Source organism: Poecile atricapillus, chromosome 1 (assembly GCF_030490865.1).
Source record: "Poecile atricapillus isolate bPoeAtr1 chromosome 1, bPoeAtr1.hap1, whole genome shotgun sequence".
Lineage (NCBI taxonomy): Eukaryota > Metazoa > Chordata > Aves > Passeriformes > Paridae > Poecile > Poecile atricapillus.
Window position 1 is genome coordinate 17644761 of NC_081249.1, and position 27496 is coordinate 17672256.

The window sequence follows — 27496 nt, forward strand, 5'->3', positions numbered from 1 at the left end:
TTACAATCATTTTTGTCTCTTAATTGTCTATAAAAGCCAAAATTAACTGCCAATCTACACTGAGGGAAAGTACAACTAAATCTTAGATCTTGATAGTTCATGTAATCAAATCTTATTTTGTGAATTGTCTATGTTCTAAAATGCCTCAGTTGACTAAAGTAAATTTCCAATACTGAGGAAAAAAAAATGTTTCTTCTCTTGATTTTGGGTATAAATCATGCTGCTCTGTAACTTCAGTGTGTGCTAAGTACAAAACTTCCTATAGTGAGACCTTTTTCCAAGGGCTGTCAAACAAAATCTGAAACTACTAACAACTGAATGCTTTGAAAATATTGGGAAAATGCTTTGTGATGATGGAAACAATCATATTCTCAAAGAAGGAAAACACATATTTACTCTTGTCCATTTCAAGTTAAAAATCACTATTGTTACTTTGCCCTTTTTTTTTTTTACATATATTTTTCCATTTTTTGTATGATGTTTAAACCATAATTTTACCAACATCCATATATATGAATTAGCATTGTATGGACTTGCATCCCTTGTGCCATGGCACCAGTGACATGCCAGTATCATGTCTATGTGGTAGGTCAGGCACTCTGAGAAGCCATCATCAACAATTTTACATTTGTCTGACAGGTACCACAACTTCTGTTCCACAACAGACTGTGTGTCATCACCATATTGATCCCTCCCACATTAAATATCTGCAGAAAGCAAAAAACTTCAGGAGATGCAACTATTTTTAAAAGACTAAACATTCAAGACTATGTATTTACTTATATTTATTTTTTAACTGTATTTTTCTAAAACATATTAAAATAGAAAAGATGTTCATCTGATTCATACAAAGAAAATACCAATAATAAAATAAGTAATAAAATACTGAAAATATATGAAAGCACCAAAACATTAAAATATTCATATTGGCAAAGACTCTAAGAATATATTTCTGGCAATTTTACAGTAAAGTGCTATTTAATCCACTCAAATTAAGGAATTGGAATTTTAATAGCATGGTTATTATTATCTTAAGGTTACAAATTACTTTGTTACTTTTCTTACTAAGACAACAATCCATTTTGTTGGAAGCAAAGCATTTGAGTTGCATGCACATAAAAATAACCCAAGTAACAGCTTCATTATAAGCAGTCAACAATATAAATTGCCAAATCATTAGGAATACAAAATACTGACAAACAAACTAGGCAGAAATGAGATTAGTGAAAAATTAAGAAAAAAACAGATGTGGTAAACCATTGTATAAATTAAGAGAGGACAGAAGACTGTGCACCAAACATTTCTGTAGCCTTGCCTTTTACATGCCATTTTTTTAGTCATCATATTGCTGTCTTTATTAGTTAATCTGTTTATTATTTTAAACTGCCCTTTTCTATTTCCTTGCAATGATCCTACATCACCAACATACTGTAAGCAAAAAGACAGAAGCAGAGTATGACCTTTATTTTTCCTTAATACTTTTCATCTATTGAAGTCAGCAGACAAAACGAATAAATATGTTACAAAGCCAATTTGTAGCAAAAATTAATTTGAGTAACATAATTATTTTAAATTTTTTAATCTCTTAAAGAGTGAAAATTTTAAATATATGAAAGATCCCATCAGTCTCCTTTTAAGTTTTTATCATTTTAATATACATATTTACAGCAATGAGTACAAAGAATCCTTGTTAGCAAAGTTCTTTCTAGCTTCATGCACCATTTCCACAACAATTTCTGTGAAATGGCAGATATAATAATTTTCTTGTCTTCAAGTGTATTTAATCTTCCTGATTTAACTTGCTTTTTTCATAATTTCGTATGTAATTTAACCATATTACACAACTCAGAGTACATTCTTACACTATTTAACAGCCTTTACATGAACCAATAATAGGCCATCACAGTGAAGAAGTCAGCTCCCACACTCCTGTAATTTGAATACAAGTTGCTTTTCAAAAAAAAAAGAGAATAGGAAGAGTGTCTTATCTTGTGCGTATATTACCTGGTAAGAAATGTTTACAATAATTTTTTCATTTAGAAGAAGCACAAAAATAAGGAATTTAACCAGTGAGAGCAATGAGTCTGAATTACCAAAATAGTTACTAACAACAAATATCTTGTTTTATGTGCATGTACATACACAGATTATATAAAACATCCATCTGTACTACACAATTTCTGTAAATTTTCCTGGATGAAGATATTAACCTTGGAACACACTAAATTGACTGCTTGCATCTTCTATGGGAGTGATTAAAAATGTAAGAATGAATATGATGAAAAGAAATGGAATATCATATTTAAAGTAGTTGAATAGAGGGAAAAAAAGCACAACGGTCTCAAATAATGTTGTATTTGGTTTCCTCCTTCCAGTTCAATGATTTTTATTGAGTTGTACGGTGAAAACAGGTCCTAGCTTTAACATCTTCCTCATGCCCTATTGTAAGTGTCAACTTAGACAATAATTTCAGTAATTTTGTTTGCTGGTCATTCATTTCTTCTATCTTTTTTTCCCCCAGTAAACTGTTCCTTGTTCATTGTTGTAGGCTCATAAACCTCATTTTGGCTGTTCCAGAATCCAAGTGCAGCACTGCAATCTTCTTGACTCCAACAAACCGTGATAGGCAGCAGCACATCCAGGGCACAGCAATTCTTTTTAGCTTCTCTGGGCATAGGCCAGGTAGAAGCAGAAGGCAGCAACAGTAACTGATAGCAGTGATAAAACAACTGACAGCTGCTGGAACCAGAGGCAGTGATTCATCTGCTCTTCAAGTCTTCTGTTAATCTGCAGTAAATGAGTTAGCTGAAAATAGAACAGTTTCATTAAGTTAGAATTACTGCACTTGAAAGTACTTGGCAATTTTGAGCTATTTTGGCAATAAGTATAACCACAGAAAAGAAAAGAAAAAGCCTTCTCTCAGTGCTCACAGCAATACCTTTTGTATCACTACATACTTCAGGAATCTGTTCCACTAAAGGAGCTTCAAATCTTAAGTAATGGGTAACCAATATGGCCTGCATCAAGCAGGTGACATCCTTACACTCAGAAGCAAAAGATACCACTGATGCTCACTGATATGCCAGATCTGTATATACACAAGAAGAATGAGCAAACTGCATTGAAAATTTAATGACTAATAAATCATTATCATTAAAAAAAAAAAATAAATCACTATCACTGATGTAGTTACTTTCAATTGCTGAGATGTTCAAATTGTATAATTTACAAAATACCAAAAAGGTTCAGTACATATTCTTTTTATCTCTAGCATATTCTGTAATTTTGTTGAATATTCAGCACAAAGGAATATGCTATTACCTGTATATGTAAATCTTCATTCGTTTTTGCTGGAATATTAAATGCATTGTCTTTTAATGTTAGAGAAGAGGGCTTACTACTTTCTATGACGTGACACCTGAGCCTGTAAAAAGGAAACAAGAACACACCCCAAAAAACACAAATTTAATGCAACATTATATAATTCAGAGTAAACAATCCATCTTAAGTGGATAAAGTCCCTGCATTTTTAAAATTAAAGAGACAATAATTATAATTACACTACATTCAGTTTAGGTTTACCAAAAAGTAAAGGTCAGGTTTGCATTCTCAGTAACTAATGTACACAGCATACTTGTAATTAAATAACCTCTCTCTATTGTTTCAGGATCTTTCTTAAAAAACCAAAATAAATTGCACCACTTATGCAAGGAAGCTTAAGGTCACTCACATGACGAAGATTTTATTCAAAAGGGAAGTAAGGGATAAGCACTTGAAGCAAACACAGAACAAGATTTAGGCATCAAGACTCATAAAATACTTTTTCCAGAGTAGTTTTGGCCATGAGGGGGTAAAGGCAGTTCCAAAAAAAAACCAACAGAAAAACTCCAGGAACAATCTAAGGCAAAAAACCAGTCAAAACTGTAGGGAACTTTTCCTAGACATGTTCAGTGATACCACCCAATGTGACTGGATGAGAGAGAACAGCAACAGATGCATTTAAAAAAGTGTATGGTGAAATGTATTTTTCTAGATTACTTTTTTATCTGTAAATATCAAAAATACACATATGAACATGTGATAGGTTTTACAGGAATTTTCTAGAAAATTCTGGTTTTCCCTAGTATAAAATAAACATTTTTAATATTGTCTAGAAAATAGTTTTGTATTTACTATGTCTGCTTTCCTTGACTGCATCCTTTTAGAAAACTCAAGTGACACATTCTTATTAGAAAATCAAAACCCCTATTGTCCATGTGTAGTGTCACATGCAGTCATATTTTTCTACTTAACTCTTAATCAGCAAGAGAACAACAAAAAAAAGAGCATGTCCAAAATACCATTTTATACATTAAGCCCACATTTAATCACTTAAAACAGAGCGAAAGTCTCTGTAATGTATTTTTGGTCAGTAAGCACACAAGTGAGTTTGGAGAATCCTTCATTGATTGTGATTACACAAGTGCTACAAAACAGCTAAATAATAAAAGCTAAAAAACTCCAAACTCCTGTTACCAGAAAACCATATATGCTTACCTATGTTCCATCACTTTGGTCCTAGGGACTTCTTTCCAAAACTGAGTCAGTTCTGGCACACCTGCTCCAGAAGACTGGTCCATTTCTGCTGCCATTATAAGGAAACGATCCTGCAAAGAAGCTGCAAAACCTGCCCTCAAGGAAGACGAAAGAAAAAGCAACAGTGTGCTTAGATAAAATGACAGTATTACAAGTAATACGAAGTATTTTGCACAAAAGTGCCATAAAATGAGAACTTGTTTATTGCAGAACACCAGACACTGACTTACTAGAAATAAAAATAAGGAAATAATTCTCTAAAGCTCAGTAATTCTAATTACAGTTTTTCCAAAATTATATGGGTTCATTTTAACAGAACTAGTTTCATCTGAATAGTTCAAAGACAACCCTAAATTTTGTAAAGAATGTGTTCTCCAGTAGATTCACCTGTCCTTGCAACAATTTAGGAAACTGATTTACTGCAGATAAACTCCCACTGTAATAATGAACCAACGAGACAACTGCCACTCAGACTTTTTGTTTTTTAGGGCAAGAAACAAAATGGGTTGCAGAGAACAGCTGCTTATGCCTGAGTGGAGCAGTAAATCGGTACAGGCAGTTACTCAAATCCTTTCTGACATCCATGTTTTTTTAACAAATGGTACCATTCTCAAATGAGAGTCAAGCAGACATGGGCATCAGTCAGTCCTACACACCAGCAAGCACAGCCAACCATCAGTGTCTAGAGCATGTTGAGTAATGCAACCTGCCCAGATTTCTTACAAACTCTATTTTACATTTTTACTTACCACCATGAAGAGAAACTATTATATCTAATGATGTGCCAGGCTCACAGCTGCTGTTACTGGGTTTAACCCTGTATTTTTCAGGTGCAGTTGTTCTCACCTATAAACAAGAAATAGGAAGGATACAGTAAGCACATGCACAAACTATGATTGCTTCATAACTTCTCTCATTCTGTAATAACTAAATCCCCAAAAGCGTGACTATTACCACAAGTCTCTAAAATACATTTTGTAGGCACAACAGGATTCTTGCATATTCCTTTTTTCCTCCCTCTCAGCTGCATTTATCCTTTGTTTTCTTACATTTGCTATTTTTTTTCTTGCATATGTATTTGAAACCAGCCAAGAACATATTATAATAAATACAAAAATGTGAAAACTTTAAGTTATTTTAATGTACAGAGAATGCAAAAGATGGGAAAAACCCCACCAAGATGCAAGCAAACTCCATATTTCTGAAGCAAATACAACTACTAATTTCTTTGATGGTGACATTTGCAGATGGATCTGCATCATCCTGGAGCATTACTAACTTGTTTCCAGCCAATATTTTAAAATAAACATTCTAAAAAGATGACTTTTCAATGCTCAAGACTTTCTTTTTCAAGAAGTATTACTTTCACTAAAAAACTAACCATCACTTCAGCTCTTTTTTAGTCAGTGCTCCAAAGATCTGTAATACTAATTATCCCTTCTGAGGTGGTACATCGCAAGCATAAATTCAGCTAGAAGATTTCTTTGATCTGCCTCAAACATCATTATACAATAAAATTTTTTTGTCTGTAAAATGGATTTAATATTATTCTTCCTCCTTATGGAAAAAAAGAAAAAGTTACACAGTTAGTAAACCAAGCCACACATAAAACACTTACTTTAAAAGCCACTACATTTTTAGTGACGTTTGTGAGAACTATCAAACATTTTTTCTCTCCAATTTCTTTGGATCCAAAATACAGCTCTTCTGCTGGGCTAATAGGAAATATAAAAAGAGTTAGTTTCTTCAGATTATCTTTACAATAGATCAGAGAAAAGACCTGACCACACCTCCAGGAAAATGAAATACTTTTTACCCTGCAGCTACAGTCAGCATAAGCAGATTTTCATCAAAAAAAGCTATGAAAACAAAAAGCAGAAATTTTGTAGTGAAGCTTAGGGTTGACTCATGACAAGCAGAACTGGCTGCCTCAGCTGATTACTGCCCTTGACTTTTGCCATCTGTAATAGCAGGAAGCAAACAGATACACGGAGTCAGCCACTGCATCTTTGGGCAGTGTGGTAAGGGAAAGCATCACTGACTTCAATTTATGCTTATGTTAAGGAATATAAGGTGTCACAGGGAGTAATTTCCACCTTGAACATCTATCCTTGTCTTGGATATAGTGCACACATAAGAGAAGGCAGATAGCCACAACTGGCAATCATTTCAACCATGACAGCTGAATTCACTTGTCCTTATGAGTCAGTCTTCACATACTTGTGGTACCACATGCATAAATAAAGTTATTGCTTGTTTTAAATATTCTTGTGCAATTAAGAGAGTCATGCATGAGATACTTTAAACCACATCAAACTAACACAACTCATTTTGGATAAGCATTCAAATGAACACTGGTAGGTAAAAGGTAGGGCATGCTCATATAATCCAAGTTGAAAGGAAACTTGAGTAGCAAGTGAAGAACTTTTCTTTCATTATGTCACATGAGGAACACACAAAGAACTGCCGTTCTACTCCGTGCTACTGAACTGCATATTCTTTTTCAAAACACGTGATTTTTTTTTCCCATGTCCTCTTTTTGGAATGCCAATTTCATGTTAGTTTGACCTCCTCCTCAAAAGACTTCCTTTTATGGTCCCAATCCTTCCTTCTTCTCCCACTTAAACCAGTGTATGAGCTGAGAATAAAACCCCTTGGCACTGTAGGGCAAGCGTGAACGCCCATGCCGGAAGCAGACTGCAGTGGTGACTGTGATGTTGGGGTGCTGATGTTGTAAAATGCATTAGTCAGTCCACATGACAAGACTACTTTTGTGGTGGGGATAAGGAAGTGTGCCAAATGAGGTAGAAACCAAAAAACTGATGGGTTTGGAACAGCTTCATGGGGTAATTCTCTCCTCCTCTCAGTATTCTTTCACTTCCAAATTGTCAATTTAAGTAACCAGTGCTAGGGAAGGGAGGGACTGTAGCTACAACATAGTTTAGCTATCTTAATACTGTACTACTGCAGCTGTGTGCAGCAGCAATTATAAGATGATTAAATTAAATAAATTAAATAAAATAAATTAAACGAGATAACATTACTCAGCCTCAAAACAAGCCACTAACATGATCAAGGGAAGAAACATTCTGCCAGAGCCTGATCTTTCTTGTTCTCACAACTTTGACCACTGAACAAAGGGAGAATAAAAAGCTTGGGGACTACATGTGTATGGCTTTTGTCTGTGAAATCACGTTCCACAGCGTTGGGGGTAGGGGGCATGTAGCTATGAGGAGGGCGGATTGTTTAAACAAACACCCAAGCTTTTTAATTTTTACAGATGCAGGAATTTCTTTACTCTGATGTATGTGACATAACCAGCTTGTACTAGAAATTCCTGTACCACAACACACCACGAGCTGCTCTTCCACCAGAGTGCAAGGAAACTGCTGCTTTTTGTCTGACCAAAAAAATTCATTTATTGAGGAGGAAAGTCAGAGGCAGTCTTTCATTGTAAGGTATATACCAGGCAAATACAATTGTGGTCTAAATGAGGGAGTCAGCTGACTCATGAGCATGACTGAAAAGACAAGGAACAAGAGAACAAGGACCCAGTTTTGGCCCATGATTTTATGCTGCCAGAGCTGCAGTGCCTCAGCTGTGTGCTCAGGCTCCAGGCTGCTCCCTGCAAAGGACAATGCTGGGAGATGAGCACGGATGCAAGTTAAGCATGGTGGCAGAGCTTATGGTCTCTCTGATCAGTGCCTACAACTAGTTATGAATGGCACTATATAATTATTGGTTCAATCACTTTCAGTTTCATGTCCTGAGAATCAGTGGAAGAAAATGAAAACTAATTCTAGCTTCTACAGAGGGAGAGCATTAATGAAGAGCAACAGCTGCACTCAGGATTTTACTTTAAAAACAAAAAAACAAACAGCAAGGACAATGGAGACACCAGTATTTTATTTTCCATTGACAGCAAGACTACAAATACTAACACCCCTATACTTGACTAAATTTACTCTTCCATATGTTGCAGTCCATGTTAAGTTACTTCTATTCAATGACAGCTTGAAGTATTTTAAGAGGGAAAAAGGAAGTTTCTGGGGGTGACAGCGGCATTCTGCTTGTTTGCTTTTTTTTTTGTTCTTGTCTGCTTATGATTTGTGTCCCTTTTTTAATTAAAAAGTGGTAGGTAAAACACATCTAGCACTTGTGATTGTCACAGAAAATGTTTAACATTCTTTTATAATCACAGTTCTGCAATCTACACCTTTATGTTGCCATACAAGAAACTAATGCTATACAGAGGAGGTTTTTAATTTCAAATTAGGAAAAATTTACACATACAAAGTATATTTATGCTAATGAGCATGTCATTATCCAAATTAACTCCAAAACTAGTTCATTATAGCACTTAAAAAGTTAGCTGAGAAATTACCTAATAATTAGATATTTTCTTCATTCATCTAATAGCAAACTGAAAGTGAAAATAAAAGTTAACATCTAAATCAAATTCTAAACAAGCATCTTAACCTAAAAGGCAGTAGAAAAAAAAAAGTGATATTGGCTAATTGATTTCTTTATTCTAATTTAGTGATAAAAATAACTGGGAGATGTAGCACCTTGGATGACAAAACTTCCAGGTAGATATGTCATTGTAGAGCCCTTTCTGCACAAAATAAATTGGACTCATTCATTAAGGTTAACTGGTGGAAACTATCAGTGTAAACATTTATAGCATCGTAAGCCAAAAGAATGCAAGCAAGATTTAACAGTGAAAACCGTCTTGAAAAAACATTGGTTTTCCTTGAGCCAATGAAATCAAACAATGTCAAACCACTGCTCTCATTACAGATAACGACAGGCTTAACTTTGTCAGATGATTTCTCAATATAAACAGAACACTCCTACAATTCTATGGAATATACACCTATTCAAACAAAAAGTATGCCAATCTTTGGTGACACCAGAAGATTCACTAAAAAGTTGTAAAACCAGAAAAACTGTTTGAGCTTTGTAAAAATCCTTCTTAAAAACTTGTTTATAATTTGTTTTCCTATAAAAATCTGAAAAAGTTTATTTTGAAAACCAACTAGTTCAGTACTCAAGTGTCCAAGGCTTATTGTAAAAAGAAAATTAAAGAAAATTATTATTACCTGATATGTAATAAAGGTCCTTTAAAAGTGGTTAATGCTTTCTTTGCAATTTTTGGTTTGACCTCTGTTTTGTCAGTTTCCTCTGATTTGGAAATTTGTTCTATAGAATTCATCTGAGTAAAAATGATAGTTATAATGATTAACTAGAAACCTAGATTACATGTTACAGAATCAAGCAGGTATTTCAAAGAATATGATGAGGCTTATTTTAACAGTTTATATATTACAGACCAAGCTTTAGATATATTCATTCCCTGAAGGTGCTTGAAGTCCACTAAATAAAATTATTTACTATAGAAGTTACAAAACACATTAAACATACATTAAACAAACAGCTTTGGGTTTTTTCCACATTTTCCTGCTTCTCAGGTCAGTTTTTGGATAGGCTTCACAGAGTTTAGCACTTCAATTATCTAATATTATAAAGCACTGGTATTATTCATGCATTGCAAATTAGAATTAAAACAGATGCCCCAGTACAATTACTGTACCACTCTAACAGAAAACACAATACCAATTCCACACTTCATTGCATTGCAGGGTAGCTAAACATATCTTCATTGCTCTTAGATGAAACTCCGAAGTATTGCAGAATATAAAAAATAATGTTGATTGAATTGGTGCTTTCAAAACTGCAGGAACATCTTAGGTTCTGAGGGTTTTCTTCTATAACATTAGGAAAATACATGCAAAACAGGGCAGGTGCTAGGTGGGTACAGAAGACTGAAAGAATTATTGACATCATGATTCCAGATCAGATGGCTGAATAGTTTGCTTAGCCTCCTATTTAATCAACTTTTAATACAGAGAAAAGACATGAAGAGAATTCAGTTCATGCAAGTCTGAAGTATGGGAATGAAAGGAATACAAAACTTTGTATGAAATATGGCTGTATAAAAAGAACCCACTCAGCAACTTATTTTTATAATTATATAAAAGTGGTAGAAAAAGGTTAGTGTGTAAATACACTGCACTAGTTATATATTAGCTTTGTTCTACATAAATTACAAGAAAAAGATATTACTATAGAACACAAAAGTGGAAGTACCTACAGGACAGGCATTTACTAACCAAATTTATCACTCATGATTCCCTGTACTGAAAAAAATTGAGTAGCACCTTGGTTACACTGAGTAAAAGTGAAAACAATTATTTGCTTTATGTCATTTCAAGAGTAAAAAAGGCAAAAAAACTAAAATACCTTAAGTAGAAAGCTAAGTCACCCAAGCAAATTAAAAGCCAACAAACACTGAGGCTTAAGCACCAAAGGCAACTGAGACATTGAGCAGAAATTCTCCATGTTTCTGTATATGAGAATGATAGCTTGCAAAATGTGCCCCAAGCAAAACAAGCTACTGAGTCTAACCATGGTTATGTAATGCTTCCTTCTGACCTTCAGGTCAGTGAAATTATCCTTTTTTTTTTATAAGCTGGCCAAGTTGCAAATAACAGCTGGACTACTTAGTGAGCTGCATATTTCAAATTATTCTGACAAACCTGGAACAGTAAATGAAATTGTATTCTACTCCATTAAACAGAAGTTATGCAAGTAATATTCCAAAATTAATTATTAAATAATTAATCATAAAGTAGTGAATTTTAAGTTTTATTCTACTATTGAAGAGCAATATCCCCAGTTACTATCACTGCATATTCCTAAATATCTCTTCATATGAACTTGTGTAAAACAATGCCTTTATTTCTGGATAAACAACACTACAGGGAGATTATGTTGCAAAACATGATTGATGGAGTAGGAATACAATTTCCCCTGAGAATAAATAAAAACATTTATATGTTGAGATTTTATCAATAATTGAAGAAAACAAATTAACATCCAGTAGTGCATAAATATTTAACTTTATATTTTTTCATGTGCATACTGATATAAGCATTGGAGAAAACCAGTTCTATTTCAAAATGGTCACCACTAGATATCCCAAGATGACAACCTTTGAAAACAAAGTACAGAAACCTTTTTCATTTTACTGTACAATTCACTATATTCCAAGAGATAGACTAAATACTTGGTGCACATTTTATGCATTCTGAAGCATGAAACTTGTCTCAACAGACCAAGAGCCAAGGTTGGAATTGCAACTATGATTTTTAAGTTTTCTTGTGTTCTTTTGCTAAATTAGAAGACAGAAAAACTTAAAAAAATACAACACAAAGATAAGTAACCAAAATTATATGCCACTTCATAACCATCTAGCTAGTCTTGCCTAAATCTTCACTTAGATACCTTTTTCTGATTAAGGTTTTGTGCTTCATTCAGCTCCCCAGCCTCCTTGGTGTCTGCATCTATCTCTTCTTTACTTTCATGCTCATCTTCACTTGTAATGGGACCATTTTCACATAAAGGAGTTTGAAAATCATCATCAACCAATGGAGGATAACTGTATTTGAAAGAATCCTGAAAAATAAGGGGATTTATAAAAAGATGAGTTATTTGAGAGTATTAGAAGTGCCTTCTCTAGGGTTTTTTAAATGGAAATACTGTCATTGTTTCTTGTTTCACATTACTCTTATGTTTCATTTATCCATTTCAAGTTGCACCCCTGTACAGAAAGCTGACACCAAGAGTTTTTATTTTATCATTAATAGACAAATAAATACAATCATCCAATGAAGCCAGTAAACTGGAACTCTTATTTATATTTGCAGTAGAACTGCAGAAGCTGGTCTATCAAGGATCAGCATTCAGAGTCTTTTTGTTGAAGTTATCTTCTTAGTTCTCAAAAATGTGGTTTTAAACATATGACAAGCTATTTCTAAAAATATTTTTAAAGTGATGAAAAACATCAGTTGTTCCTTGTATGTTAGTTTCATAATTGCCAGTTTTAAAAAAGGAAATAAACCCCAAAACTATAAACAACCCCAAATAATCGTTTAAGTTTAATATAATGTGTGGAGCTTTAGCCAATCCTGCAATTCAGACCTCTAGTCTTTGGAATGTCAAATTAATTTAAAGACCATATTTAAGATACCTGAGTATCTTAAATATAGCGTAATACTTAAGTTCTCAATGACTCTCCAATAAAGGTACCTTTTTCATTGGAAGATCAGTAAAAAACAATTTTTGCTAGCTAGAATTTCTTTTAGCATTCTCCAAATCATTTTATTACATGTAATATAAGAGGCAATGTTTGAATGGGGATCTCTATTCCTACTGCACTTTCAAGCAGTTTTAAGCATCAAATAAACTGAATTCATCTGTCAGCTTTTCCAATGGAGAAAAATAACATAGCATTGACTCCTGCCCTACCTGTGAGGCAGAATGGAGCAATGCCCCTGCTTCCCAAATGATGCCTCTCTTAGCAGGGAGTTACAGAAAGGTGTTTCAAGAGAGCTCTCAAGTACATTTTCTCAAAACAAGGAATAACTTGATGTTAAGATAGATTAAGAGGGAAAAGTCTTAGATGGACCCATTCAAAGAAACCACAAACAAAACAGCATACTTCATGCTCATCTATAATCAAGGTCTAAATCTCATCTACTGTTCAGGCTATAGAAACAGTCAAAAACTTATAGGTGAATGAAACAGCTATTCCCTGTCTCAAAAAATATCCTATTAAGGGCCTGAAGGACAAGCCTTAAGTATAATTTACAGACTAAATCACTATTAGAAGAAAAGACTCCAGTCTGCTAGAAATATTACAGTAGTCTTACAGAATACTGACATCCCACATTTGTCAGAAATATCCAGCTTCTCCAAACCAACAAAGCCTTGTAAGTCCCTTCCAGCATAGGATGAGGGGTGTGTAACCAAGTGACCTTAATAGAGGGAAATTATTTTGCTTCACGCTTTACTTGGCCTTGTTAATCCATGCTGCTGGATAGTTTCAAGAGCTGAACAGAATTGCATCAGTGGGACAACTCAAAGCCCCACACTTCATAGTCACAGTGCCCACATTTCAGTGGCATAGGTGTATCTACTAACAGGGTGAAAACCTCAGCTACCTAAACAAGACAGGTTTAGTCAATGCCTGATACATACATTCTATAGACTTATGGATCCTTTTTATAGCAAATCTAGAGAATTCATACTACTATTTTTGACAGTTTTTGTAGAAGTGTCTTAATCATAGTAGTGATATTTTCTAAGATTACATGTACACAGTGGCCATGAAGGCACATATAAGCTTAGCCATGTCTTAACTTCAGGCCACTTACCTATATAAGGTACTTCCAAGAAAACCTGTGGGCTATCAATTTAGATACCCAGGTGAAGAGCACAGCAGCTGAACATATTGTTCAATACTAGCACCAGTTGAGAGAACCTGGATCAATTCATCCTTGTTAAATCCATCTTCTGACAAAGACTGGGCAAAACAACAAATCAAAACCCTACTGTGTGTACATGTCTTGCAGCTAAGTGTACACTGTATGTACATCAGTTTTGAAGAAAATATTACTGAAGACACAACAAATATTCCTGCTCAGACAAAAATGTGTATGCCTTCAGAACCAAACTGTTCTGACAGCTGGAAATGGCAGAACGTGCAATACAACAGATAGGAAAGCCAGAAAACACCAAGTTAATACACAGTTATTACTAAACGAAAAACATTACCAAGTGGATGTTGTGCACCTAACTCTTATTTTCCAGGCTGGCTAGCATTAGGGTGCTCCTAGATCTTCTTTGGGCAATTTTGACAAGGCCTCCAAAATAAACCTGCTATAAAGAAAATGATCTCTGTGCACTATGGACAAGAACAACTCAAAGCCACATATGTAGTATGTGGCATGTATGGATTACAAAGATGGTAACAGCCACAGGAAACAGACTGATGAGGACTTGAATGGAACTTAGACCAAATTCATATTCCAAAGTCCTGCAAACCCAAGTTTCTGTTTTCCATAAATAGTTTTAATGCTCTGGGTACTCTGGAGACACCTTTGACCACTAGTTGTCTAAAATCAAGCATGTAATATTCCTCCTTTTGCAGCTGGCTGACAGTCAATCAAAGGATTTTAAAGCTACGGGAAGTTTCTGATTCATCTTTTAAGTGACCCTGAGACAGACTTGAAACATGCTTAAAGGTAACTTCATTGAGACATTGAAGCTTAGAGGGTTCCAACAGAGACAAAGAACAGTTCCCTTAGTTAACCAAAGTAATCATTAACTCAAAGTTCAACATTATTAATTCTATGGATTTTTTTATTACTTCCAGAACTAGTCTCTAACATTCTTCTGGAATACAAAGAACATAAGTGCAGTGGAATCTAGGTATCTCCCCAAATTAATCTGTCAAATTATCTGCTCCACTAGTTGCTTACATGTGCCCAGACCTGGCTCTTTGAAGTTGGATCCCAGCAAAGGATGCACAGATATGCTGTGCTCTTCACTGGCATTATGCTTGCTATGAATATGAAGATCTGTAACTAAATGTGTGGAAATCTAAGATGACAGAGAGAGAGAATTTGAAGGAGGCCAAAAAAAAAAAAAAGAAGTCCTTCACAAACAAAACAAAACACTTGAGAGAAAAATGGAAGCAATCAATTTGTGCAATTCAGATAGTGCATTTAAAAGAATGACAGGCCTGACAATACTAATAATGGTGAATTTTTCTCTAGCTAGATGCCTCAAGAGAAGCCAAGGTTAATCACATCATTGAAGTTAAATTCTGAGAAAAGGCATTAAGTTGTCTGATCAGTGAAAAACTCCTTGCTATCAGACATGTAAAGATCCACTGAAAAAAATCTTGGGAAGAAAGATTCAGAGCATAATTTTGGAGTCTTGTTATTTGCTAACAATTCTTCCAAATTATGCCAGTTCCAAGGTTAAAAGCTTAGAACAGCCATCAAGTGAAACTCAGAAAAAGAATGTGCTGGTTCAAAATACAGATAATGTGCTGGTTCAAAATAATATGCAGAGATAAAGCTGTTTTTCTGAAATTGTCAAAACCTCTTGAGTCCTTGTCAGGCAAGTTTACTACTTTCTACTACTTTATTTCTGCCACTGCAACTGTTTACCCCAGAAAAATTATTTGGATAGAGGTGCTTCCATGATTCTGAAACCTGTTAATGCTCAGGAGATGGGCAACATGGAGCCAGCTTGATCAACAATCACCAGCCAGCAGTGAGACCTTTCAGGCCCTAGGCAGGATGACTCTAATATATAAATATATAGAGTTATAAATACTCTAAGATTGTGTGTTCCATCAGATTATTCAGGAGGATATTTAGCAAAGCCACAAGTTCTTTCTTTAAAGACATAATGAACTATTAGGTGAGATAGTCTAAAAAGCAGATGGGAGATACTTAGCTTTAATGAAGAAAAAAATTTGCCCCTCTATTGCAGCAATAGGACAGTACCACAGGAGCCAGGCCCAGAACCACTGTTAAACAACATTCAATCCCTTACTGAAGCCACTTCAGACATTACCAGCCCTTCCCTCAATGTTCACTCTTGTGGTGCAGCAATTTCAGGTTTCTTCCATATGAGAAAGTTCTTACGTGAGACTGAGAGCTGGGGCAGCAATTTTCCATAGAGAAATAGGGTATATTTTCTTCAAGAGTAGCATGCACTCTTTAAAGGCTGCAAATCTCAGTCAAATGAAAATCAAGGTAACATTCTTTTATGTTCCCCAAACAAGTTTCTTATGTTCACTGCCCTGAATTCATATATAGAGAAACATGCCCTTCTCCACTATTGCTGAAACATAACCCTCCTTTTCTCAATATTACTGCCAAAAGGCCAAAAGTACTTTTCTAAAGTAGAAAAAGTGGTGGAAAGAGAAGAGGAAAGGTGGGAAAAGGACACTGAAAAGTAACTCCCCTGCAGTGGGCTTATTATACTACCATAAATGGCCTATTAACATTTTAAAGCACAATTCTTCTGTGAATTTATTTTAAAGATTATGCAATACTGATCTACTAGCCTAGTGAAAAGTGAAACCTATTGTGCAAGATGCCTGTGCAGTTCCACTCTTTAGATTGCTCTAGAACTGGATTCTGGTTTTCTGTGAAACTGATGCTGCTTGTAGCACTTTGGAGCTCTACTTTACTGTTTGAAAAGAATCCTCTACAGCCATGTCTTAAAATGCAGCCCTAGAGACAACAAAGGAAAAATAGCTACAATATAACTGTCTTTGTTGAATCATAGCTTTGGAACAGGACTAGAACTCTCAGAGGACCATGAAACCTACTTTCTGTTCATAGAACTTGTATCATAAAATAAACACCATCTCTAATTCATCAGGGAGGGAAAAAAGTACAGGGGACAATGATACTTAGATGATTTTTCTTGAAGGTTTGAAAAACTAAGTGGTTTTCAGTGATTTATAAGGGGATGAATGATTCAGAAAAAATAGTTCTGTAATTAAGAATGTACTTAAGAATGCAGATAGCAAATTCTCATGGAGTTAACCTATTTTATATTGTGATTTTGAAATTACCATTGGCAAAACAATTTCAAGAAATCTCCCATCTGTGAAGAGCTCAACCCCACATATGGAATTTATATAGATATTTCAATCTATCACAACAGGAACATGAAATTTCATACTTACAGTTCCACCCATGTGAGGTGGCAGATACTCTCCACTGATGTACTCCTGCACATCATTCTTATTTGTGAACTTTAACATGCTTATTGCATCTGGGCCAAGCCAACCCTTCACGATTTTAAAAGCAGCTTTAAAAAACAAAACAGAACACCAAACAAAACAAAAGGTACACATAAGTTAACAGGAGAGAAGTTTTATTTTGTTTTTGTAGGTTTTTTTCAGTGTATTGGTAGATCTTACATAACACAAGTGAGCTACATCCCTCAAGATATTGCAAAACCTGCTCTGAAGTAAATATTATAATTGGAATGAGCAGTGCAAGGGAAAAAATGTATTATTTACAGAGAAAATGGAAAGAGTATATTTGATTTAATAACTGACAACTATGTTGTCTTGGAATTTAGCCCTAGAAGTACTGAGGAGGTAAAAGCAATTGTGTTTCCAAATCTGTGTGAGGGAGGTTGGGAAAGATACCTACGTACTCTTCCTTGCTGAAATGTTTTGCTGATTTAAATTATATTTATTTAGATCTGTGGAGCATTTACAAAGACCATTGTTATTTCAGTGATAGTAAAACATGAATATGCAGGAAAATATAAAGCCAACATAAAAATATGTGTTCATATGGCAAAAACAAAGTACAAATCCTGTATATTATAGTTAGAGATAATTATTGAAGTACACATATCAGAACAAATGTAGCCACATGAGCATCTAGTGTCACATATCTATCTTAAACTGTGTATTCTAGTTTTGAACTGGTTATAAGTCACAATCATTGCTAATGATAGGATTCCTACAAAGATTCTTCTTAGAAGCATTCAAATAATAGACTATTTATCAAGGTCTCCTAAACTTTGAAAACAACAGGATGAGTACAGACTTCATGTAAAGTATGATCCAAAATACAGTGATATAAGGAAAAATAAAAAGTATGCAACCTTTAAACTTCCAAATTTAAAGATGCATGTTTAACAAATTCCATTATTCATCTGTATCCACACAGAGTAGAAGAATGCTTCTTATTTATGCTGCTAAATTTTAAAAGTTATCACAATCCAAAAAGAAAAAACCCAAACTTACCATTCATTATCCATGGCATTTCAAATATTACTATCTTCGCTGAAAAAAAGAAAAAATTAAAATCTGAATACCAAGTGCTGGGTATTTCTCCATTTAAGAGCAATTACAGCAATAACATTCATGTAAAAAGTAAATACATATTACAAAGCTCCATGTTCACCTCCCCGTAAAAGCAATTTTGTACAAACTTATTGCTATTTAGAAACATTAGCTGTTTGCTTGGAAAACAGGCAATAAAATTCCAAGTTATACATTGTTTATGTACTTCCTGGGATATTACTTTTCTGACATATTATTATTAATAACTCATCTCAAAAATAAGGCAAAGAAAGGCAAGATCTCAACCTGACCTAGAAAAGCAGCTACTGAACAGAAAAAAGTTCAAAAAGTATATTCAGCACCCCCTACTTCACAAACAAATAACTAAGTCTTTGTAAATAATTTTTTTCCAAATATTCTTTATTTAACCATAGAAGTTTGAAAATACTTTAGTGTCCCAATTTTTTTCCTCCTGAATGTCAAAGTACAAAAAAATAATGTTGCACTTGCCTTTGAGTTTGATATTTGAGCAAAGCTTTGAACTTTGATCAGCAAGCTAAAACCTAATATACAGAGTTTAAGCAGTTGCTGTATAGAATTTCAACGTTCATAGACATTTTCACCTAAAATTTACAACATATTTAAGATGAACTAGAATAAATTATGCAGCGTTTGACTATGCATAAAAAAAATAGCAGACAAGTATGCAGGGTTTTTTAAGTGTGCACACTAAAATGCCTTTCCAGAATAATTTTCAGAATAAACCATTTTAATTTTCAGAATAAATCACTGATCCCCATAAATTTCCAGAGCCATTCATTCTTTAATCCCTGAAGACTCCTAAGGGATACAAACTGTCATGAAAGTTTGTAAAGTTTCCACCCAAGTAACAAGTAGCAAAGGAAAACAGATCAATTATTTTCTATTATATGCTTATAATATTTCTTACTATATATAAACATAGCAAGAACTATTACTTAGTAATAGTAATAAACATTATTACTTCACAAAAAGACAGTTGATTTTTGATGAAAGTAAAGTTTATTCACAAAAAAAAGTTGTACTGATTTAAGGACAAGAACATCTGAACTCTGTAACATGCACATGTTTCATGAAGTTACCCCAGAAAATACATGAAAAAGAACCTTTATCTTCGCCATCTTCTATCATATAAAGAAATGCTCTTGTTACACAAGTATACAATGCTTGATATTTAATATACAATACTTACTGAGGAAGTTTGGGTAATAATCTGTAAAACAGTTGACAATAAACCGGACAAAATCCAAGTCCTAAATAAAAAAAAATCACAGCATAAATGCAAAGCAAGACAAAACATTAGAAAATACAGGCTTAGTTAAGGCATTTAACGAAAAGCACAAGATAGATATATTGTAGCCAACCATGTTCAAATTTTACATGCACTACAAATATCCTCAAAACACAATGCAAGGCTTTTTCCTCCATTAAACCACTGCAGGATTCTGGTCACACTGCCCCTTATAATCTAAGAAAGAGGGCAACAGACCTCTGATCAGTGCAATAACTAAGATATCTAAACTACTGCAAAGTATCAACATGACTTAAGATGTGCAGGAAAGATACAGGAAAAAATACCCTTTAACACTAGAGAAGCTTGACAGATGGAAGAGTACTCAATATACTGAAATCTCCCTTCAATAATTATTGTACATACTGTTCAATATACTACTGCACTCAGTGCTATATTTCCAAAAGAAAAAAACAGGTTTTCCTTTGAAGAGAATTGTTGAGTTTAGTATTAGTTGGTGGCATGCAGAGAAAATGTGGGCAGAGACAGCACACAAAAGAGCTGCTTCTACACCACCCATTTTCCAGATGCCTCTATCCAATGAACAATTATACAGAAATAGTACAGTCAGTCTCCTTTGCAAAATCCAGGTATAATGGAACTGGCTACACAGTAAAGGGCAAGGAAGGCTTTTTATGGAACAGGCATAGAAATAAAGTAAGAGATACCTCACCACAATAAGGTACTCAGGTGGGAAGCCTGCCGTGAGTTCTTTCCCCAGTCCTTTTAACAGAAGCGACCACTACTACCACTACTTTCAGAAATAGTACAGTGTTTCTGGCTATGGATCCCAAGCCTGTCATAACAGTAAGACTGGGGAAGGGGCCTCCAGATGCAAACACACTACCAAAATATTTGTGGACGGAATAAAAAAAAGCCCAAAAAATAGCACTGTGTAAGAGGACTACCCACAATCTGAAAGCTTTTTAAGTGGCTTCAGCAACTAGAAACCAATTGAAAGCTTGACATCTTCACAGGCAGAAGGTGGCCTCTAATAGAAGTATTTATCTCTGTCTGTTGCTTGCACCAAATGCAAGATCTTTCATTTAACAGCACAAACACAGTGATAGATTATAATGATTAGAATCTCCATTAATCAGGATGCTGCTCTCTATTCTGCTGCCTATCCAAAAGAAGCACTACCAGACAGGAGAAGGATAGATCCATTATTTTGATGAAAGTCTGGAATTAGAAGTGCAGGTTTCACATTCAGTAACTGCATCTATTCTAGTTACCTGAGCTGGTGCACCAAACCATGATCCATCAGAATTATCTCCTGCATACCAGTAATAAAAGTGATATAGTAGATGTCCATAGCAACAGAACAAACAAATGAAGCATGCTCTGAAAAAGAACTCAGAGATCCAAGTTCTTTTTCTTTTAGGATAGATTTATGAATTACTCCACAAGGCTACAAACAGCCATCAAAAATATTCCTGTTCTGTGATAAACATACTAACTACAAAGCAAGACTGTACAATGGGACAGTTACAGACAGCACTTGCTGTGGTTTCATCTCTGAGTCTCAAAGACACAAGGGGAAAAAAGCTGCTTCAGAATATAATCCATAAATCCTGAATCAAATTAGTCTTTCACATCAAGGCAATCATTGCAATCCTTTACTCCTGCTATATAAAACTGTGGTTCTAGTATTATTTTAGGAGCATGAACAGATAGCTCTGTTACTGTACAGGTAAGAGCACCAACCTTGCAAAACAGAATCACACTGTATTTATTTATCAAATTACCTCCTCATAAGCTGGTGGTCCTGTACTGCACAGCTGCAAGGTCCCAGTGCAACATTAATAATCTTGCCTGTGTTAGATATAAACAAGCTTTGGGAGTTGGGTTTAGGGGTGGGGTTTTTTTGCTTACATTAATTCTTGTTGTACCACCACCACCAGACAAAAAAGAACAACGATACAAGTTTCAGCCATTCCTGTAATAACAGGACAGCATGGCACTCAGTAAGAAAAATGTAATTATTCTATACAAATATATTTTTTAACTTATAGACAATTGGTGATATTTTTAGTTGTTACATTAAATCAATATATATGTCCTGATAGGCAAAATCTCAACCTTGCAATCTAAACCAGCTCAGTCATCAAACTAAAAAGCGAGTTTTCACCATGTTGCAGAAGACAAAGTTTAATATGTAACAAAAGGTTTTGGAAACTGCTTATGTCATGGGAAAAAGCTATACCATATCACTGATCTGAATGACTGTTAAGTTATTTATGTGTCAAGGACTGTAGAGTGATTTCCTTTTTTCTGGGAACACGGGCAAAATTCTAAAAGCAATCAAAACAAGACAGTAAAAATACTTACTATGTGACTGATTCCAGTTTCAGCCATGTCAAACACTACTGTCAAGGGCTTCCCATGATCTCTCTTGGCATAATGTTCCAACCAAAAAGCAACCAGTTTCTTTTTGTCAAGTTGCTGTTTAGGATCTCTTGTATGATGCTTCACTTTGAACCAAACTTGGGGAAAAAAACACAGACAAAAGTCAAAACAATGACCCAAGCTAACAGAAAGCATCATAAAAATAACTATAGAGGATGCACTGAAATGTATTAACACCTTTGAGTTTGTATCTTACATTTGTTCTGATTTTGTGACCACTGAACAACCACAAAAACAACTGCACACCTCTTCACATACCCCACTTTTTTACCTTGTATTTTTTTACTGTAACTTTTTAAAAATTGAAAATCTAAAGAATTACACCCCAGAAGAAACATTCAAGTGGAAAGTCACTTTTTGTGTATTTAAGGCTACCTAGATTAGCATTTCATAATTTAAGATTAAATCACATGGTCTTCAGAAAATATTATGTTCAGTACATATTCTAAGTATTGCTGTAAAATTAATGTTTCCTTTTCTGCTTAGGTTTCCTACAGCACTGCAGTTGATGTGTTTTGAAAAACTATTTATACACACATTAATAATTATATAAAAAGCAACAGATCTTTTGAAAATAAAATGAAAAATTCCAGGAGGTGAGCAATACTGTATAAATGAAAGCCTAGTATATTTTCTTCTGGAATAAAAAGTCTTACAGAGACTTGTTTTTCCATAAAAAAAGCAAAAAAAAAAAACAAAAAAACAAAACAAACAAAACAAAACAAAAAAACCCAGGCATAATTCTTAGTAAAAGACTTTATAAAACTGTCTGAAACCAAGTCACTGACTGTAGAGTAAGTGAGAAAAGAAATATTCAGGGCAATAATGTGAAGAGTAGCTTCCACTTTTATTGCCTTTACAGTATCAAAGTTCCACAAGCCTGAAAATAACTTTGGATATGCTCAATATTCTTCTCCCTGAAACTTGGAAAGTTTTAGTAAAAACCAAATTTTTTCTCCATGTCTTTTACTTCCAATTGCAAAACTAAAGTAAAAAGTTACTTGTTTAATGTAAAGAAACAAATGTTTCTAAATATAGCTAGAATGTATTTCAAGGTAAAAAGAAACCCCTATTCAAACACAGAACATACATTAAACTATTATATTCTTGTTTAAGACAGTGATCACATCACCAAGAGATCTGAGAGTCAGGCCCATGGTGTGATTCTGAAACTGTCTTGTGCAGGATCAGGAGTTGGACTCCATCCTGCTGGGTCCCTTCCAACTCAGTGGACTCTATGATAAATAAAAACTTTATTACCCAGTCACCTATTTAAGTAAAAACAGTAGCCAATATATACATATGCCTGTTCTTAAAATGCTTCTTTTTCAAGATGATAAAATGCTGGAATGATCAAAGACTGAAAATAGTCTATTCTGTATAACTTACATAACTTATAGCCCTCTTTATCATATCCATGCAGAAAGAGAGCACCAATTTCAAATAACCATTTTGGAAGGACAGATTCTGACAAGTCTGCAAAACCAAATGAAATATTATTTCAGTAATCACATTAATAATCACATTGTCACTTAACAGAAGTTACTAAAAATTAAAAAGTATAACAAAAAAACCCGAAAACTATAAGCCACTTTCTGAGACATTTATTAAACATTAAATAATGCAAATATTGAGGTATTTTCAAATCATTACTATCTTTTTCTCATGCTAATGAGAAGGGTCTATTTATGAACTAAGACTAATTGAAAAAAATCTACATAAGTAAATTCTGCAAATGTTTATTTTTATCATATTTTAAGACTCCCCCACCATGCTCTATTGTTTAATTCAATGTGAAGTCCAGTAGATAGAGTTAACCTTCAAAGTATTTTCACAGCACAAAAATAAGATCTCTAATTTGATGTACCAGACCAATGCCATTAGAATGAGCAAGAGAGCCCTGTTGGTTGTGGGGTTTTTTGTTATTAGCCTGTTTTTTTTGATTCTATGATGTAAAGAGATAAAACAACAAATAGCTGCCTGCCTTCTTTCCTTCCTCTTAAACTCTCTTTCAACAGACATATGGAACCACAACAAAATGGAGACACTACTGGTCAACATAAAAAGCAATATCTTTTCTCTTTTTTGAAAGTTCTTGCTCAGCTTTCCATGATACTTGCAAACCTTTAAGAGGTTCTTAATGAAACTACATATAGAGGTCACTGGTAGTTCAATAGGAAAGCAACACACACCTTCAAAACCACTGTATAACACAGCTTACCATTAACCGTGTATTCTTTCCTCCACTGAAAGCTTTCATCAATCATCTTTAAAGTATCATCCACAACATCATGACGCCAAATCAAGTAGTTTTCAACCCATTTATCATCTTGCTGAAGTCTTTCCACATCTCTAGAATCATATTTATCTGATTTATCTAGGAAATAAATAAGTTAGTCTATAGCATTTGCTACAAAAATGTGAAGAGATTTGTCAAGTGTAGGTCTCTAAGCATCGACTTGGTACAATGGATTTCTCTTACAGTTTCAAAGTTAAGCAAACAAAGCACAGCATGATAAATTAATGAAAACCATCAATTTGCTGCAATGATATTTAGAGACACTACAACACTACTCTCACTAGAAAAATATTTCCTATGATCCTTATGCAAAGAAAAAACAAGGTGGATTTGGGACAGGTGTAATTTTCCTAAAACCAGTTTTCTGTAATTAACATGAATTAGTATAAAGTATTAGAATCTGTTTACTGATGAATGTATATATGAAACATCACAAGCATATGTTTGATTTCCCAAACTTATAGGTATAAGCACTATAAGACTATAAAATGTCTAACAAATATGAAATTTGTAGTTTTGTGCACACACTATACATAATTGCATTAAACAGTATTGTTTTCTTTAAAGAAAATTACAGTTTACACTTCTTATAAAAACTACATGCAACTCTAAAGTAGCACAAAAGCCCTCAAGGCTTCTTGTATTTTCTTGTATCCAATTAGCAACATGATAACAGGCTTACATGAGTTTGGAAGTACTTCAGATGAAACAAGACTTGTTACTGCTCTGGGATTTTTAGTTTTAAACGGGAAAGTAAAACACAAATGCTAAGCGGACCTATTTCTACTGTAGATATGCTTAAACAAAAGCTCACTTTTTAGATCAACGATCCCCTGTCTGAGAAACTGGTAAAAAATAGAATGAAAATTGAGTCCATAACAGAAACAGGCTTCTGAAAGCAACAGACACTGACAAACATCTCTGCTAACTACTAAAAAATCCTAAATTCTTAAGATATTCACTTAAATTCATGATTACCATGGAAAAAATAAATACTGTAAATAAAAGAGATTTAATTTTCACATACTGGAAAGACTATTCCTCTATCAATAGCAATAAACTGCTTTCAGAACCATCTAGAACTGTGACAGGATGGTTTGGGAATGTTTATTTCAGTCAGACAACTCTGAAGACAGAGTTAAGAAAAAGGCACCATTAAATTCTGCTAATATTTGTTGTTTTACTGGCATACAAAATATGATCTACTTTACTTGTCTTTCAATTTATATTGTTTCCTGTTAGAAATTAGTCAAGGTAACTATAAGAATGTATAAATTTAAATGTGTTCATTCACTACATTATAGTTGCACTCCCCAATGCATCTCTTCACATCTGACTGCTTCTCAAACACATCATCTACCATGTTCCCCTCTTCATTAGGCTTCAGATTTCTCCTTCCATTGATCCCATTCCACTACTTTACTTTGTTCCTTAGACAAGAATTTAATCTCACTTCCCTTAATCTTAGTTCCATACTTTCTTCTCTGCCCAAAAGCCTCTAATCCACTAAAATATTTTTAAGTTCCTTTTCACATCATTTCCATACTTGCACTGGACAGCTAATTTCCTATATTCTGACTAAGCCCAGTGAAGTGATCACTAGCACCTGACTGAAATATTTAACTTCTCTGTGGCTCTAGAGGAACCACAGATGAATTGCAAAAATCCTAGGTGTGAAATTTTGTAGTCTCAACTGTTCATTTGAAATTAGTAGTTCCCCCAGTGATGTAGGAAGTTTTGTCTGAGAAAAGCTAACAGTACTTAGTTTCAAGTTAACCACTTCACCTTGGCCTAATAATCTCTAACACACACTGGCTTCCAGCTACAAAAGACTGCAGTTACTGCTCAATCAGCAAAGTACTTTGCTGAGATCAGTCCCATGTGTATCTTATATAAATAAGGGATTACGGTACTGTGTAATTAAAGAGAAAACCCACCACCAGGTAAAAACTAACAGGATAAAATTTCACACCACGTTTTGAGGCTCTTTGCTTTCAGTATCTGTGTGAGAGCATAGCTGTAAAAATGAGAGAACTGTGCACCTTGTATCAAACTGTCATACCATTACATGGAACAAACCTCAGAACACATTTCTCAGCCTTGCAAGTTTCCCCAAAACTCTGGACTTGAAGAATATTTTTAAAAACATAGACATTTACCTTTGTGAGCATTTTAAGAAAATTAAAGTGAAAGAGAAACAGAGAGAATGTTTAATCTTCCAACATCAATGGAAAGCAAGCTACATTCAGAGTTAAGGGTAGTTCAAAAAGTATCTTTCCTTCTCTTCTATAACTAAATTCTCAATAAGGCACATGTAATCTGAACTTATATATATGTGCTATAATACACCCTAAAACCAGGGGGAACAACTAGTCAAGTTCTGCATCTACAAGCACTTGCAGTTTAAGATTGACAGATCAACAGTACTGAGTACTGAATGCTGTATGACTTTTACTTAATTGATTCAATTCTTGCTACAAAATAAGTAACATTTAGAATGAGAATGTGAATCCGAAAGAAAGGTGTTTTATGTCACACAAAAAAAGCAGAGTGATATAAAACTGATGGAGTCCTTCCAAGAACCCAGTGACTGAAAATGTGTCAGGTCAGAGGAGGAATTCCTCTTCAAATCTGTACATGTCACATAATTCTACAGACATCTGGAAACTTGTTTTCAAAATATGCTGTGAAATAATCAGAATGTTTCTAATTTTAAATCACTCATGGAACACCTAAGTACAGTTACTAGATTACTATTATTAGAAACTTCTGGAGTTAAATGAGAATTAGTTGAAAGAAAATAAGACCTTCGGGATTCTCAATACAATTTAAATACATCCTGCACAACAACTAACTAAGAGGCCAAAAAAGAAACAGCCATATGGAAATTCAGGTGAAACTATAACTGAAGTTATCAGACAATCTCCAAGCCTACACATTTAGATACTTGTAACCATATATTGATGCTTTTCTCAAAGGAAAATTAGGTGCTTGCTTCTTCACAGGACTAGCACTAGGACACTGAGACACTAAGTTTAGTCACCCTGGGCTCAGGAAGACAAACATCTCTGTAATTAAGTCCATAATGAACAGAATTTGGTAAGGTATTTGGAACACCATCTCTCACCCCAAAGGTAACACAAGG

The 27496-nt window shown here is 34.3% G+C and overlaps 1 protein-coding gene across 2 annotated transcripts in view; it reads right to left on the reverse strand.

Annotated features, from left to right (window-relative positions):
• Nucleotides 1-772: 772 nt before the first annotated feature.
• The window catches only part of MOSPD2 (motile sperm domain containing 2), a 32834-nt gene continuing 6110 nt past the window's right edge, over nucleotides 773-27496 (reverse strand). For both annotated transcript variants that reach the window (XM_058852271.1, XM_058852280.1), the window contains exons 3-15: nucleotides 24274-24429; nucleotides 23442-23528; nucleotides 21975-22129; nucleotides 19545-19605; nucleotides 18275-18313; nucleotides 17195-17319; nucleotides 11923-12093; nucleotides 9678-9790; nucleotides 6194-6290; nucleotides 5325-5421; nucleotides 4537-4666; nucleotides 3322-3424; nucleotides 773-2805 (exon numbers count right to left, since the gene is read on the reverse strand). In XM_058852271.1, the coding sequence (XP_058708254.1) occupies nucleotides 2659-2805; nucleotides 3322-3424; nucleotides 4537-4666; nucleotides 5325-5421; nucleotides 6194-6290; nucleotides 9678-9790; nucleotides 11923-12093; nucleotides 17195-17319; nucleotides 18275-18313; nucleotides 19545-19605; nucleotides 21975-22129; nucleotides 23442-23528; nucleotides 24274-24429 (1481 nt within the window). In that variant the 3' untranslated portion in view covers nucleotides 773-2658. The remainder of the gene's footprint in view (nucleotides 2806-3321; nucleotides 3425-4536; nucleotides 4667-5324; nucleotides 5422-6193; nucleotides 6291-9677; nucleotides 9791-11922; nucleotides 12094-17194; nucleotides 17320-18274; nucleotides 18314-19544; nucleotides 19606-21974; nucleotides 22130-23441; nucleotides 23529-24273; nucleotides 24430-27496) is intronic.